Raw genomic sequence first — 13,587 nt, forward strand, 5'->3', positions numbered from 1 at the left:
AAGGGAAATAGAGATTTTATGCTTTATTAGGTCATCACTAGATGGCGTTACTGGTCTAGACGATTAAAATGATTAATAACTCAATCATAGAACTTTTGTTATTCATAAAGATGATTTTACCAAATATTACATGTTTAACAATACATTCATTAATTTTATATTAGCGCATAGCTGCCTTTCATTTAAGTAAGCTTTTATGTAGTATTGAAAATATTTCATAAATAACGTTATTCAAGTCCGTTATATGGTAAATATCCACATACAATGTACCTAGAATTGACACTAAAAGCATCAATCAATCATGAATTCACATGTGACATGCACATATCGATCGCTCGTTTAATCACACGATACGATCGCACAGCTTAAATAAAAAATTAATACAACCTACAGCAATCGTCGATGCAGCACTAAAAGTTGGCGAATGGGAGTCCAACTCAAAAGCCGGGCCCGCAGCCCACTTCGACCCCCGTCATTTTTTGCCACAATAGCAGGCAATACGTTCCGTGACTTGGCAGAACTTGAGAAGTTTACCCCCCACTCTGCGATCAATACGTGCGCACAACGCCATCTAGCAGCCGTCGCGCAGGCAAATTGCAGTTTAATAGTTCATTAGATCCGACAAAAATGGCGGGGACATACAGTTTAAATTCGGAACACGATATCGATTCGCGGTTTGCGATTGGAAAAATGGCGCCCAGAGATTTAATAGGAGTGTAAGCCCTCATAGTAAGATTTGCTTAACGTTTGTGACACTACTAGTGATTGATGTTTTGATAATTCTGATAAGTTGATATACAATAGTAGAACTAAGAAGGTACATAATCATTATTGAAATTAATAAAACATAAAATAACTTTAAAAGGACCGACACTGTAAAATTGTGTTAATGTACATTGAAAATAATTAACTAAAAAAATATGTTTTTAATTTACTTTTGTAACAAAAGTTTAGAAGGACGATATTTACGGTTTATTTTATTTAAATATTTAGAATTTTAATCAGCTACTTTTGGAGTCGGTTTTCATTTCGAAAGTGTGTGCCTTGCCTCGCTTTGGCAAATTGGCATGCAGCATGCAGTTTTAGTACACGCAGAGCAGTTTTGAAATCGATTTTAATAATATATAAATTTTATTTTGGTAGTAAATTAGTTCTTTTTTTGTGAATTTTAGTAATAGATCTCCAGCTTTAGAAATATATCTTATCCAATAAGAATTAACCATAAAACGATTGTAAATCACTTTTTTATATATTAAATAATATACACCTTAAGGGTTGATTTCTCACAGGGATGTTATACAGGGTTACAGGGTAATATGTCACGATCCTTTTAAAGGGTTATAGTTCAGGACAATAGCTATCAAATGACCCCCAAAATGCTTATGCAAAAGTGTATCGTTTTCGAGTTATTAATTTTTTAATATTTTTTTTATTTAAAGGATGTTTAAGATTCTAAAATTCAATAAAAAAAAAATCAACGTATTTTCCCTATTTTTTTTTTTTTGTATTTGTTGCTAGGGTACATCCTAGTTAATAATAACCAGTTATAAAACAAAAACAATCTTCAAGCATTTTTAAATTACAGATCCAAAACTGTACAACTTTTCGATTTTTAATTTTGATTCTTTAAGTTACTCGCAATTTTTTTGTAAAAATCACTATGGCTCTTATCGTGCGGATCATTTTAAAAACATCTGCGTTTCCTTAGCTATCCATCGGTACATAAAAAGTACAGTAACAATCATAAACTCAGGAGAAAATTAGATAACAAAGAGACCAGGTAGGAAATTCTAAGAAATACTATTGTTAAGAAATTAAATCTGGATCAAAGACAAAAGGACCTCAATGCAAAGTAGTTAAAGATTATTTTTAATAGGGGTAATAGGTAAAAAAGGAGAGATAAACCAGAGCTGTTTGTGGAATACTATTATCAATTCCTTTGAATTTACCGTCATTTTTTCTAATTTCCTTTTATCTCATTTCTTTTAGGAATAAGAGTAATAAAACCTTGTCGGGGTACATAATACTCACTGTACTTGCACTGCTCGTATAGTGTGGACGCGCTTTAGTGAATATTGATCTCTTAAATTTTTGAAAAAAACCGCTTCGTTTACTGGACTCTGTATATATACAACCTATCCTATGAAATAATCTTCGAAATTGGTTCACAGACAGCGAAGATATCGCGTAATATACTCACGAAAGAAAATGTAACCCGTATTGATAACCTTATTTTTGAAGTTGATTAAAAAAAACACAGACTAAAATTAAGTATTGTAAAAATATATGTTAAATCTTATTCATAAAGCTTCAATATTAATTTTAGAAGAAAAAATAATAATAGTCGTTTAAAATATTTTATATAAGCAACTATTAATTTATAATGGGCAATAGAAATAGGTAAGATGGGCTGAATCTAGTCTTAAATAACGTCGTCTGGGTCAACATTATTCCAGACTCAGGCGGATGAATAACTGAAGGACATCTAGTCTGAAAATAGATCTGCTTATTTAGCTTAGTACGTGATGCCTTGTGTTTTTTTTTATTAATATGTCAAATTAAATACAGTACAGTGCTGGGCTAAGGCCTCCTCTCCCATTTGAGGACAAGGTTTGGTGCTTATTCCACCACGCTGCTCCAATGCGGGTTGGTAGAATACACATGTGGCAGAATTTCAATGAAATGAGATACATGCAGGTCCTCACGATGTTTTCCTTCACCGTCAAGCACGAGATGAATTATAAACACAAATTAAGCACATGAAAATTCAGTGGTGCTTGCCCGGGCTTGAACCCACAATCATCGATTAAGATTCACGCGTTCTAACCACTAGGCCATCTTGACTACTTAAATGCGTAGTACAATTTGAGAGCAACGATCTTAAATACTATTCCTAATCTTAGTCCAAATTAAATTTTAGAAATATTAATATTATTTGACAAAAAATTTAATATTTTTTTATTACTAAACACAATTTGTGGATGGATTTTAATATTTAATTATAGCAATAAGAGATCGTGTTAACACGTATTGATTATTTTGTATTAAAAATTTAAGTCTTTTTAAGTTATTAAAAATTAAAACCTAGTCTAGACTCTATAGCTACATTCACTTTTAAAAACTCCCCCTTCTCCCTTTACACGCTGTGAATGAATCATGGCGCAATCACAGAAACGCATTAATTCCACGAACTGAACGATTAGAATTGAATTCGTAGGTTTCGAAAAATCGAGGAAATAAATATCAATAGTAAATATGTATTTGTTGTGTACGACTTCGGCGTCACGTCTGATCCAATTTGTATTGAATTCACTATGGAGTCGTAACTTCGTATGTGTATCTATACTTTTTTTTTCGCTGGAAAAACGCATTTACGCGTTTCCGCAGGTGGGGGGGTATGTGGGACTCGCCGTTACTGAAGGCGCCGGAATACCCACTAAAAAACCAGCGGTACCCAATCCGTCTTGTCGAAGGGGCGTCACGGGATCGCTTACGCATCCTACCGTGGCGCACCGACGGTTGGCCCGCTCAAGCGGGCCTTCATTCCTAGGGGGTTCTCGGGGTACCCCCCTAACCCCAGCGGCGCTTACGTTGGGGGAAGAAGGTGCGCATAGCGTCGGCGCCTCCTCCCGGGTCTTCTTCGGCGGAGCGAATCAGCGGCGGCTGACCTCGACTCTCGCTCTCGCTCCGCGACCTCCTTCTGCAACATGACACTCTCGCAAAAAGAGACCATCTCCATCCAACACCTCTCGCTGCCAAGCATAGCGTTAATCACGCTCGGCAGCGAGATGTCTCCGCCAACTATCGCCGCTAGGGTATGCCTCTGGGGCCCCCACGCAGCACACTCCGTCAAAGTGTGATGTGCCGTGTCCAGTGGCGCACCACACTCATGGCAGGAGGGTGATATCTCCCGCCTCGCTATCCCGTGCAGGTACTTACCGAAACAGCCGTGTCCGGTAAGCACCTGCGTCAGTCTAAACGTAAGTGTGCCGCTCCTTCTTGTTACCCAGCGATTCAAGTGGGGGATGTGTATCTATACTACTATTATAAATGCAAAAGTAACTCTAGTCTATTACGCTCTCACGGCTAAACCACTGAACCGATTTTGATGAAATTTGGTACGCACCAAGCTGGAACCCCAAGATATAGGTTACTAACACTTGGGGGGGGAGCCCCAAAATGCGACGCCAGGTGAGGAAACTAGTGAGTACATATTCGTAAAACTTCACCGTAATCACATTAGGTCTTAAGATTATTTGAACTATTTTTAAATAAAATTATTTGAACAAAAAACTAATTTTCAACAAAATTTTTGTGTTGGTTTTAATTACATTCCTATGTAAATGTACTACAAGGTTACTTCTAGAAATTGCCATGCTAATGAACAAGGCGCGGTCGTATGAAATATAATAACATTTTGCTAAAAATACTGAAATCCATTCAATGCTAATGTCGGTTCGAGTATTTTTATAGATGTCATAAAATAGACAAGTAAATGGGGTACTATTCTGTATTAAATGATCACCTCTAGACGACATTGTTAGAAGTATGAACCATTTGAACAAATTCCTGCTGGAATTCTACTAATAAATTGTCACTGTATCGCAATCGTATCGAAGCGTAATCGTTGCCGTTTAACAACTTTCCTATTCTACTAGCCCAACGATCCTGTCGTGGTACAGTTCATTGTAACTTTGTAGAAATAGTTACGTTACGAAATGGGAATGTATCGAATGGGAAAATATCGTAACCGTTGTAAATTAGCAGAATAGTCCCCCTGTTTCTTTGGCGTCTATTAGACGCTTTTAGTTTTTTTTTTTATGTAACTGCATATTACACAACGGACGAGCAAATTGGACACCTGATGGTAAGTCACCTCCGCCCATAGACATTGGCGATGTAAGAAATAATAACCGTTCCTTACATCGCCAATGCGCCACCAACCTTGGCAACTGAGATTTCGTGTCGCTTGTGTCTGTAGTTACACTGGCTCACTCGCCCTTCAAACCAGAACTTAACAATACCAAGTATGCTTAGCGGCAGAATATCTGATAAGTGGTACCCACCCAGACGGGCCTGCACAAAGCACTACCACCAGATAAAATGTCGAAAGTCGTGTCAACTTTTGTCACTCAATCCGACAAACAAATGACTGACACGTAAAAATCGTAAATACTCCGTGTCGTAACGTCTTAGGTTGTGAGACGATGAAAAAATTAAATTAAAATCATATCCATAATGGCGAATCTTTACTAAAATTATAAATGCGACGGTGAGTTTGTTTAATGAACTAATATTCGTTACGTTTTCACGTTTCAACCGCTCAACGCATCATCTAAGCGTACACGTTGGCACAGAACATATGGTACGTAATACATTTTTTTTATTTATTTAATAGAAACACTAACAAAATTAAATGGTGGCATACATAACATCCAAAGAGAAAAAATCAACTTCTGATATGTATATCGATTGCAAGTGTACACAACATTAACAAAGGATCGCGTCGACATAAAATAAAGTAAAAAATAATTATTATTGACTTATGCTTTCTTAATTAACATGAATACAACAAAAAATATAAATAACAAACAAAAGGATCTCAACGCATAGAAGGTATTTTGATGATGGACTCGCTGACAAATAGGATTTTCTTGAGTAGATAGACAAGTATATAGTTTGTTTGACTATAACTTTGTGTATACTAGAAATATATCACTCATATACCAACCCATGCGTTTCATAGATTAAAAAAAAATAGCTTCATTTGAAATATATCTCGTAAGTATCGTGATATACATATATAATTAATAAATGAAAAAAAAAACTATTTTTTTTTAAATTTTGAAAATTACTAGTTTTCGCTCGCAGCTTCGGCCGCATAGGGGGGGGGCCTTGTTCTGGTGTTAGATACTCTACGTCCTTTTTGTATCCCAACATGTATGCATGAGTGAAGTTGCCTCCAAACAAAAAGACCAACGGAATTATTTTATTTTTAAAATATTTTTACTTTTGACAATAATAATGTACAATGAGATATCATAATTTACTTTTACTCAACAACCTACGAAAATGTAACAAAAAATGCACCCAGTAGGCACCTAGGAATATACACCTAGGAAATAGGTAATGCACCTAGGAACTTTTATTGGTTATGTCATTTATTAACAACGTCCACCCTTCACGAATTGCGGAGGTCGAAAAAGTCAAATTTACGCGCTATCCTTGGTTTTAAATAAAACGCAAGCTCGTGGTCTAGAGACATTCAAATTTGACATTCTTATTTGACGATTGTTTTATTCATTATCCACTAAACGGCATTGGAGTGGTGTGGTAATCAAAACAATAGCTCCAAACCCTCCCAAAAGGAGAAATAGGTTAGTATGACGTTCACAGGCAATTTTACTTTTTAAGTAAAGTCGGGATTGTATAAAACTCTTCATTATATTTAGACAGTGTGATGATTATTAAGATGCTTCATCTTCCTGGCCGATTTCGGCAACGTCAGCCATTTTCAAAGGGACATTACCTTAGACATTAGACCTTAGGGATTAGACATATATTTGGTATACTAACTGGTGGTAGAGCCTTGTGCAAGTTCGTCTGGGTACCACTAACTCATCAGATATTCTACCTTAAAACAGTTCTTGGTATTGTTTTGGTCCGGTTTGAAGGGTGAGTGATCCAGTGTAACTACAGGCATAAGAGACAAGGCAAACCATTCGCGATTCATATTTCTTATAGTACCTATGAGCGGTGGTGACCACTTACCATCACGTACCAATTCAAAAACAATAATCCAAACGGATTTTAATAAATAAACTTGCATAAAAACGGCATTCTATGTTACTTATAGTAACATTTACAAGTGGTAACAAGAATATACATACCACTTGGGTGGCAAGAATATACAGAACAAATTTTAAAAAGTTAAATTATATATGTATTTAAAAAAAAAAAAGTTGCCGTCCCTCTCTAACACATTAGCAATGTTAGGGTTAGATGATGCCAATGGTAACTATGTATCGTGGTACACCGTTATAATATAAAAGCTCTTCTAACCGAATTGTCGGTTACGGGTAATCTCCAGCATTGATGAGACGAAAGCGACGAGTCACCTTCCGAGTTACGCAGGTAATGACCGGTCACGGTTCTTTTGGAGAATACCTGTGTAAGATCGGACGCGAATCGACGGCGATGTGCCACCACTGCGGTGCAGACCGGGGCACCGCTCAGCACACGCTGGAGGCGTGTCTCACGTGGAATGCGGATATGGAGAATCTGGTCCGCAAAGTCGGACAAGACCTGTCCCTGCGAGCAATCGTGTCGGCAAGGCTCCGCAGGGAATCGGCGTGGAGGGCCGTAGCCTCCTTCTGTGAGACCGTCATGGTCCAGAAGGAGACGGCGGAGCGGGATCGGGAAAGGAAAGAATCCAAACGGAATCCAATATGACCGGTGATCAGGCGCAGATCCAAATTAACGTGGTTTCAAGGTCCCACAAATTTGTTTGTTAGGACCCCGGATTGGAATTTAGGCGCCACGCTCATAAGCTATTTACTATAAGCGAGGCAATCGCATAAAATTTGAAATCGCATTCAACACAAAAAATTCAAAGAACAAGTTTGTTTTTTTTTTTAATTTCATAAGAAATTTCACTCCAACGAAATTAATATTCATCTCGCTGAAATTTAAAAATTATGAAGTAAAATAAAAATAGCAAACGGATAATTTATCGAGCATTGTATAGGTCGATTAATAACGGGAGAAAGAATTTTATTATGTATACATACATATTATTTGTCTTAAGCCGTTTTTAAAATTAGAACAAGGAACTGTAACCTCGGTTCACAACGCCGATCAGCTGACTGACACGTAATTTGTATTATTATTATGTACAAACAGTTGTATAAATAGCTATATATAGCTATAACTGACGGGATTTCGCCCGAGACATAGATACGGGAGGAATGAAGCGCTGCAGCGCTGAACATTTGAAACACGTTTACTTTCATTATATATCTTTAATTTCCTTTTTGTGACGTATTACTATGTTTTTACAACATTATCTATTTTACTGATAGTAATGTTGTAAGTCTAGTAATGTTATTTATAACGATTTTAATACTTCTAATAAACATATTTTTAAATGTAAAAAGATGTTAAAAATATATTAAAATTTTAATTAGGACATCGTAATTCGATATTATTGGAATATGTTAATATTAATTACGTTTATGTATTTAAATATTATATTAATCGAATTATTTTATTATATTAAAGAAAAAAGTTCGTAAGTTCTTTAAAAAAATTGAAATAATCTACGGATAGCATATAAATTAAAACTAAAAAATACTACATATTTAACGCATACCTGTACGTTACATTAAATTATTATTATTTAAATACCACACAATTCCATTCAATTACTTACCCACGTCCAATATACAAATACACAATACCTGCTACACAAATAGACGGGCGGTATAAATACTATTCGCTCAAAAAAAATTATAAACAAATAAAGGTCATTGTACGTGCCACACAAGTCAGCAGCTACAGCGCTGAATCAACGAATCTCAGCTGAGCGCAGTCGGACACCTGACGTCGCGACCCACCTCTCCCCTCGTCCCGCCTCTCACCGCCATCAGCTGTTAATGTAACCCCCACCCGCCTTTCCCCTTCGTTTGTGTAATGTGAGGAGGCGAGACCCGAATGGATAAGGATGCTGATTCTTGGGCCATTATTTTTTATGACAGTTTTGCGTTGTTACTTCGAAGTTATTTTACATATTTTTATACGGAACGAGTAAAATTATAAATATGTATATGTTGTTGAATTTTTGATATTGTTACATAAAAACAAAATTTAATATTAAAATAAATTCAAGCACTACCTTTTTTTTATGCACTACGTTATTTTATGAGTTGCTGTTGCGTTGTTGCTTTGATAAATTTGAGTACACGAAACAATACCCATAACCAAAGAGTCTGCACATAAATGATATTCAGTCATCGAAAATCGAATGTCGTTTCAGCGCAGTAGAACAAAACAAAAATGCCAACTTTTAATAATATATGGTACATTATGCCTGCCAAATGAATAATTTATCGTAGTGTGTCGATTTAGGGCGCACATCCCCGCGGGGGGCTCTCCCCAGCGAGTGTTCGGAGCGGGGAAGGGGTAGCGGAGAGCATGTCAGTCCGCTCCGAGCGGCCGAGCGAGCGTCATGACGACGTGTGCGCCGCGCGCGTGCTGTCGGCCGCGCGCCCCGCCGACCCTACTTGACATTACGGCCAAGATAGTCGCCGCCGCGATCCCGTTCCAACGCATTGAAGAACGCTACGAACGCATCCCGGAACCGGTGCAACGGCGCGTTGTCTATTGGTCCTTTCCGAGAGATGAGCGTGACATCTGCATGTACTCGTCGCTGGCGCGCGCGCCGCCAGACGACCACCGCAACATCGCCTTCTGCCGCGGCCTCAAGCTGCTGGAAGCCGGCTGCGTAGAGAATGTCCTACAAGTCGGTGAGTGTCCGCTGATCGCGCCTGCGCCTGTTTACTAATACGTGCCTCGCCCACCCGCGCCGTATAAATAAAAACCTCGACGTGTGCGATCGATAGCTGCTCCTCGCGGGAATTATTCATGCGTCGGGTGAGATTAGGGCTTCGGAGGCGAATCCTTCTGTCCGACTAGATGGGATCCGGTCGGACGGCCCGATCGCTCACATTTAAATGGTACCCGCTAAACTCGTCGGTGCAGTCCGATAACGTTCCGATACATCGGTCGGTAGGAAATCACGGCTGTAATTAATCGGAATTCATTAAATCGCTCCGAGTCTCGACTGGTCTGCGAGTCGTTACTCGCGAATGCGGCAACTTCCTCCGAACGGGACTAATCGTTGGCATAATTTAAATCTACTTTCGAAACTACACCGCATGCTCGTGAAATTCGGCTATGATTACCATAACTGGATGTTCCGTTATAAGCATAGGGAATTACACAACTGGATTCCTTCGCTCACCGTACACGTAGGCTCGCGAGCCGCGAGAGGCGCGCCACATTAGGCCATGCAAACATCGTTTGTAATGTCTCCGCAGTGACTAACGGACGCGAATAAACAATATTAATTGCCTGTTTTATTTCCATAGGGTCAGACCCGAGCCCACTTTTATTGCGGGCGTGGGAGGAGCGTTACATATTCATTTGTGCTTATCTTCCATCAAGATGGCGATTACTGGTCATTTGTGGTCGTTTCGGGTCGAGCGGCGGTCGCGTACGCCGCATTTGGATCCAAGCGGCCCATAACGTCGGCTTTAAGAATACGCCTAACGCGATAAAAGTTATGGATCGAACGTGGTATTCTCTGGTTTAAGCCTGGCTTTCTTCCAACTTTGAGGCAACACTCGAGATAGCGTTTCTAAATGGATAATGTTCTACTTAACTTAGTAAACGCTATGTATCATTTTATTTGTCTGATTATTCCCACACCCGGTATGGGTGTATCTGACTCATAATCTACGATCAGTCAAACCCGCCCACTTGATGTAAAACAAGCTAAAATATACAAGCCAAGAATGGCTTGACGCTCCGCTAGTGGTTTGAAATGGCAAAGTAATTTGTAGGTCAAGCCAGGTCAGGAGAATCGGTATTTTATTTTAAAAAATGTAGCATCGACGCATAATATGTGTATATTGAAAACTAACGTATGGCACCATTAGACTGGTTACAAACGAGAAATACAACATTCATGATGAATAAAAGAACAAGACTTTGCCCCGAAGGTTTTGTACCGAAATATATAATAAAGTATTTAAAAAAGTATGCGATGCACACTTTGTTATGCAAAATTGATCCAAGCTGAAACTGGCTTAATATTTCAAATCAGCGTTGATGACTTCATATCGTCAGATTGAATCTGTATCAGAAAACCGGTACTCTTTTGTCGATAACGCATGCAATTGAACATCGATAATGGAACTATTGTAATTGAATTAACGCCAAGCTGGCTTAATCGAGCAGACGTGGTCAATGTTTTGAATAATTCTTGGTTATCTTAAAGGAAAAATCAAAGGAACGTATTATTTAACTGTTTTCGATTCCAAAATAAATACGAATTACATTGATAACACTTGTATTGAGTTTAAGTTTGCTGTCCCTATTTGGTAAAAAAAATACACGAGATATTTTTTAATTAATAATTTAAATAATTTTAAACACTCATTTATCTCTTTCTGACCTCATGGATTTGATATCAGCAAGAAGACAGCATTGTTTAACTAATCGCTAAACAACGTTTATAAGTTAGGTAATAAATATTTTAACGTGCTACAGAAAATTGATGATTATTATGAAAATTGTATGCAAAAAAAGAAAGAATAATTTGAACAGAAAAACAAAAATCTGAATTTTAGCAACTTACCGGTTCCAACTTTAGGACCAGGTTATCCTATAAGATTGGCAAAACTGTTTAAGAGTAGAATAACGAACACACGTTCACTGGAATTATATATATAATATATAAAGGTAATATGTTTATGAACGCATACTTTTAATATAGAAGCGTTGTTCAAGAGATTATTAGAAACTTTATAACGGTTGTAGAATGAAGCCCTTGCACGCGGAAGTTCTGTATAATTTACGGATTTGCTTGGGCTTTTGTCTATAATCGCATATAGTGGCACGCGCTTATCTAATGACGTCCGATTATCGTATCAAACAATTCAATACACGGAAGATATTTATAAATAGTCATAATTCTTATAAAATCTTAGCTATGTCACGTCACACGTGCGATAGTCGCGGTTCCCAGAAGGTTCAGGCGAACGTTTAATAGCTTAAGCCGCCATGATTCATGCTCCTCCGTGATGATATCTGATATTTCATGACCGTAACAAGTTTCTTGGGAACTAAATTTTGACGGTTTTTTTCGTTTCTATAATGATATTTCTGAGTAGACGCCGCCTTTTGAAGACACGTAGTCTTATGTTTTGTTGTCTAAGAAATCACTAAAATCTTTGATATATTAATTTTTATGTATAACGATATTAAGAGACCGCGATTTAAAATGAAACGATTATAAATGATGCACTGTCCCGCCCATTTTATGTTTTTTTTTTAATTACCTGCATCTATTTCTGTGTTTAATATTGTAAAAATATTTAGAACACGTTCCGTTTTCAAAAATATAACTTAAAATAAATAATCATTGCTAAAATACTAGTAAAAAATCGCTCCGTGACCTTTCTTGAACTTCATTATTTGACAACATATATCATAATAAGGCAATTTGACAGGTCTTAATTATAATCTATAGCGTTCAATTCTATCTTCGACAACAGATTGCGTTGTTCGCAATTTATAAAGGTCGATCTGTAATGGCCGCTAATGTTAAACGCCTCCTTTTATTGATATTAACTTGGTTACGTAGTTATGGTTTATAATGTTTTATTATATATATATTTCTACTGGTGAACAAAGCGTGCAGTTCTCGACAAGCAAGTGAGCTAGTGTACAGGGATATGGGAACAAGGAAAGCTGCTTACATATTATTAATACTTGATTACATATCTTGTATGAAATAGATAGATGAATGAAAATAACTAAGCTATTTCAACAAAAAAATATTATAAGTACAAAAATAAGGAATAAAATGAACGAATGTACTATTGCAACAATAAAGAACAAATTATGCAATCTTTTGAAACTTTCGATTCAAATGCAAAACTATTTCTTTCTAGCTCGGTTTCATTGTACTAATTTAGTTTTAATGGCGCCTCGAAACCGGACCATAACGTTTTCTATGACAATCCAAAACTAATTTTAATTCTAGAGATAACCATTATAAAACTATTAGGAAAATAAAATATAATGCTTCTGTTTTCGCGTTATTTAACCAAATGTTAATCCAAGCGATATTACTGAGTATTAAAATCATTATAACTCCGGCAGATCAAAGTACATTTATATTAATATTCAACGAACATTTGCTGTCGGTATAGCTATACCATGACAAGCCGATCGCTATCTATGAAACTAGTAAATTAAACTTGAAATATATCACGTCTGCAACAATAACAATCGTCCATTCTACTTACATCCGTGAAAAACTACCATCTGTCAACGCAGACGCGATTCATTGCAACAAAGAAATATACTGAGTGACTGACGAACATTCAAACGTTCTTTGAACGATGCTCTGTCCAATAACAGAGTTTCATAGTGCCGATAAAAGAGCGCTTCTGTCGTCCGACCTCGTACCGAAAACCATTCAAATAAGATACTCTTTGTACCTTCGATATCCCCTAATATACCCAATGTAATATACAATCAGCGGGAGGTAGAAGGTCTCCCGAAAATGGTTAAATTTACAAAGACACGTAAGTACTACACGTTGTGAGCACCTCCGCATTTTAGAGCCGGTTAGCAAATTTAATTGAGCGGTAAAAGAGGACTCTATATTATACGAATAAGGAATATTTTTGAATGAACGGGCTATGAATGCTTATACTGAATGGTTGAAGGCGAACAGGATTCTGAAGAGTTGAAATCATTCTCCAGCGTGGTATTCTTTGGGTTATCAGATTTTAA

General features: G+C 37.2%; 1 protein-coding gene across 1 annotated transcript in view; it reads left to right on the forward strand.

The window, feature by feature from the left end:
• The first annotated feature begins 9,135 nt into the window (after positions 1–9,135).
• The window catches only part of LOC126774942 (zinc finger SWIM domain-containing protein 4-like), a 71,986-nt gene continuing 67,534 nt past the window's right edge, over positions 9,136–13,587 (forward strand). The window contains exon 1 of the mRNA XM_050496612.1: positions 9,136–9,524. Coding sequence (XP_050352569.1) covers positions 9,227–9,524 — 298 coding nt within the window. The 5' untranslated portion in view covers positions 9,136–9,226. The remainder of the gene's footprint in view (positions 9,525–13,587) is intronic.

The sequence above is a fragment of the Nymphalis io genome, chromosome 17, assembly GCF_905147045.1.
Source record: "Nymphalis io chromosome 17, ilAglIoxx1.1, whole genome shotgun sequence".
In the NCBI taxonomy this organism is placed as follows: Eukaryota; Metazoa; Arthropoda; class Insecta; order Lepidoptera; family Nymphalidae; genus Nymphalis; species Nymphalis io.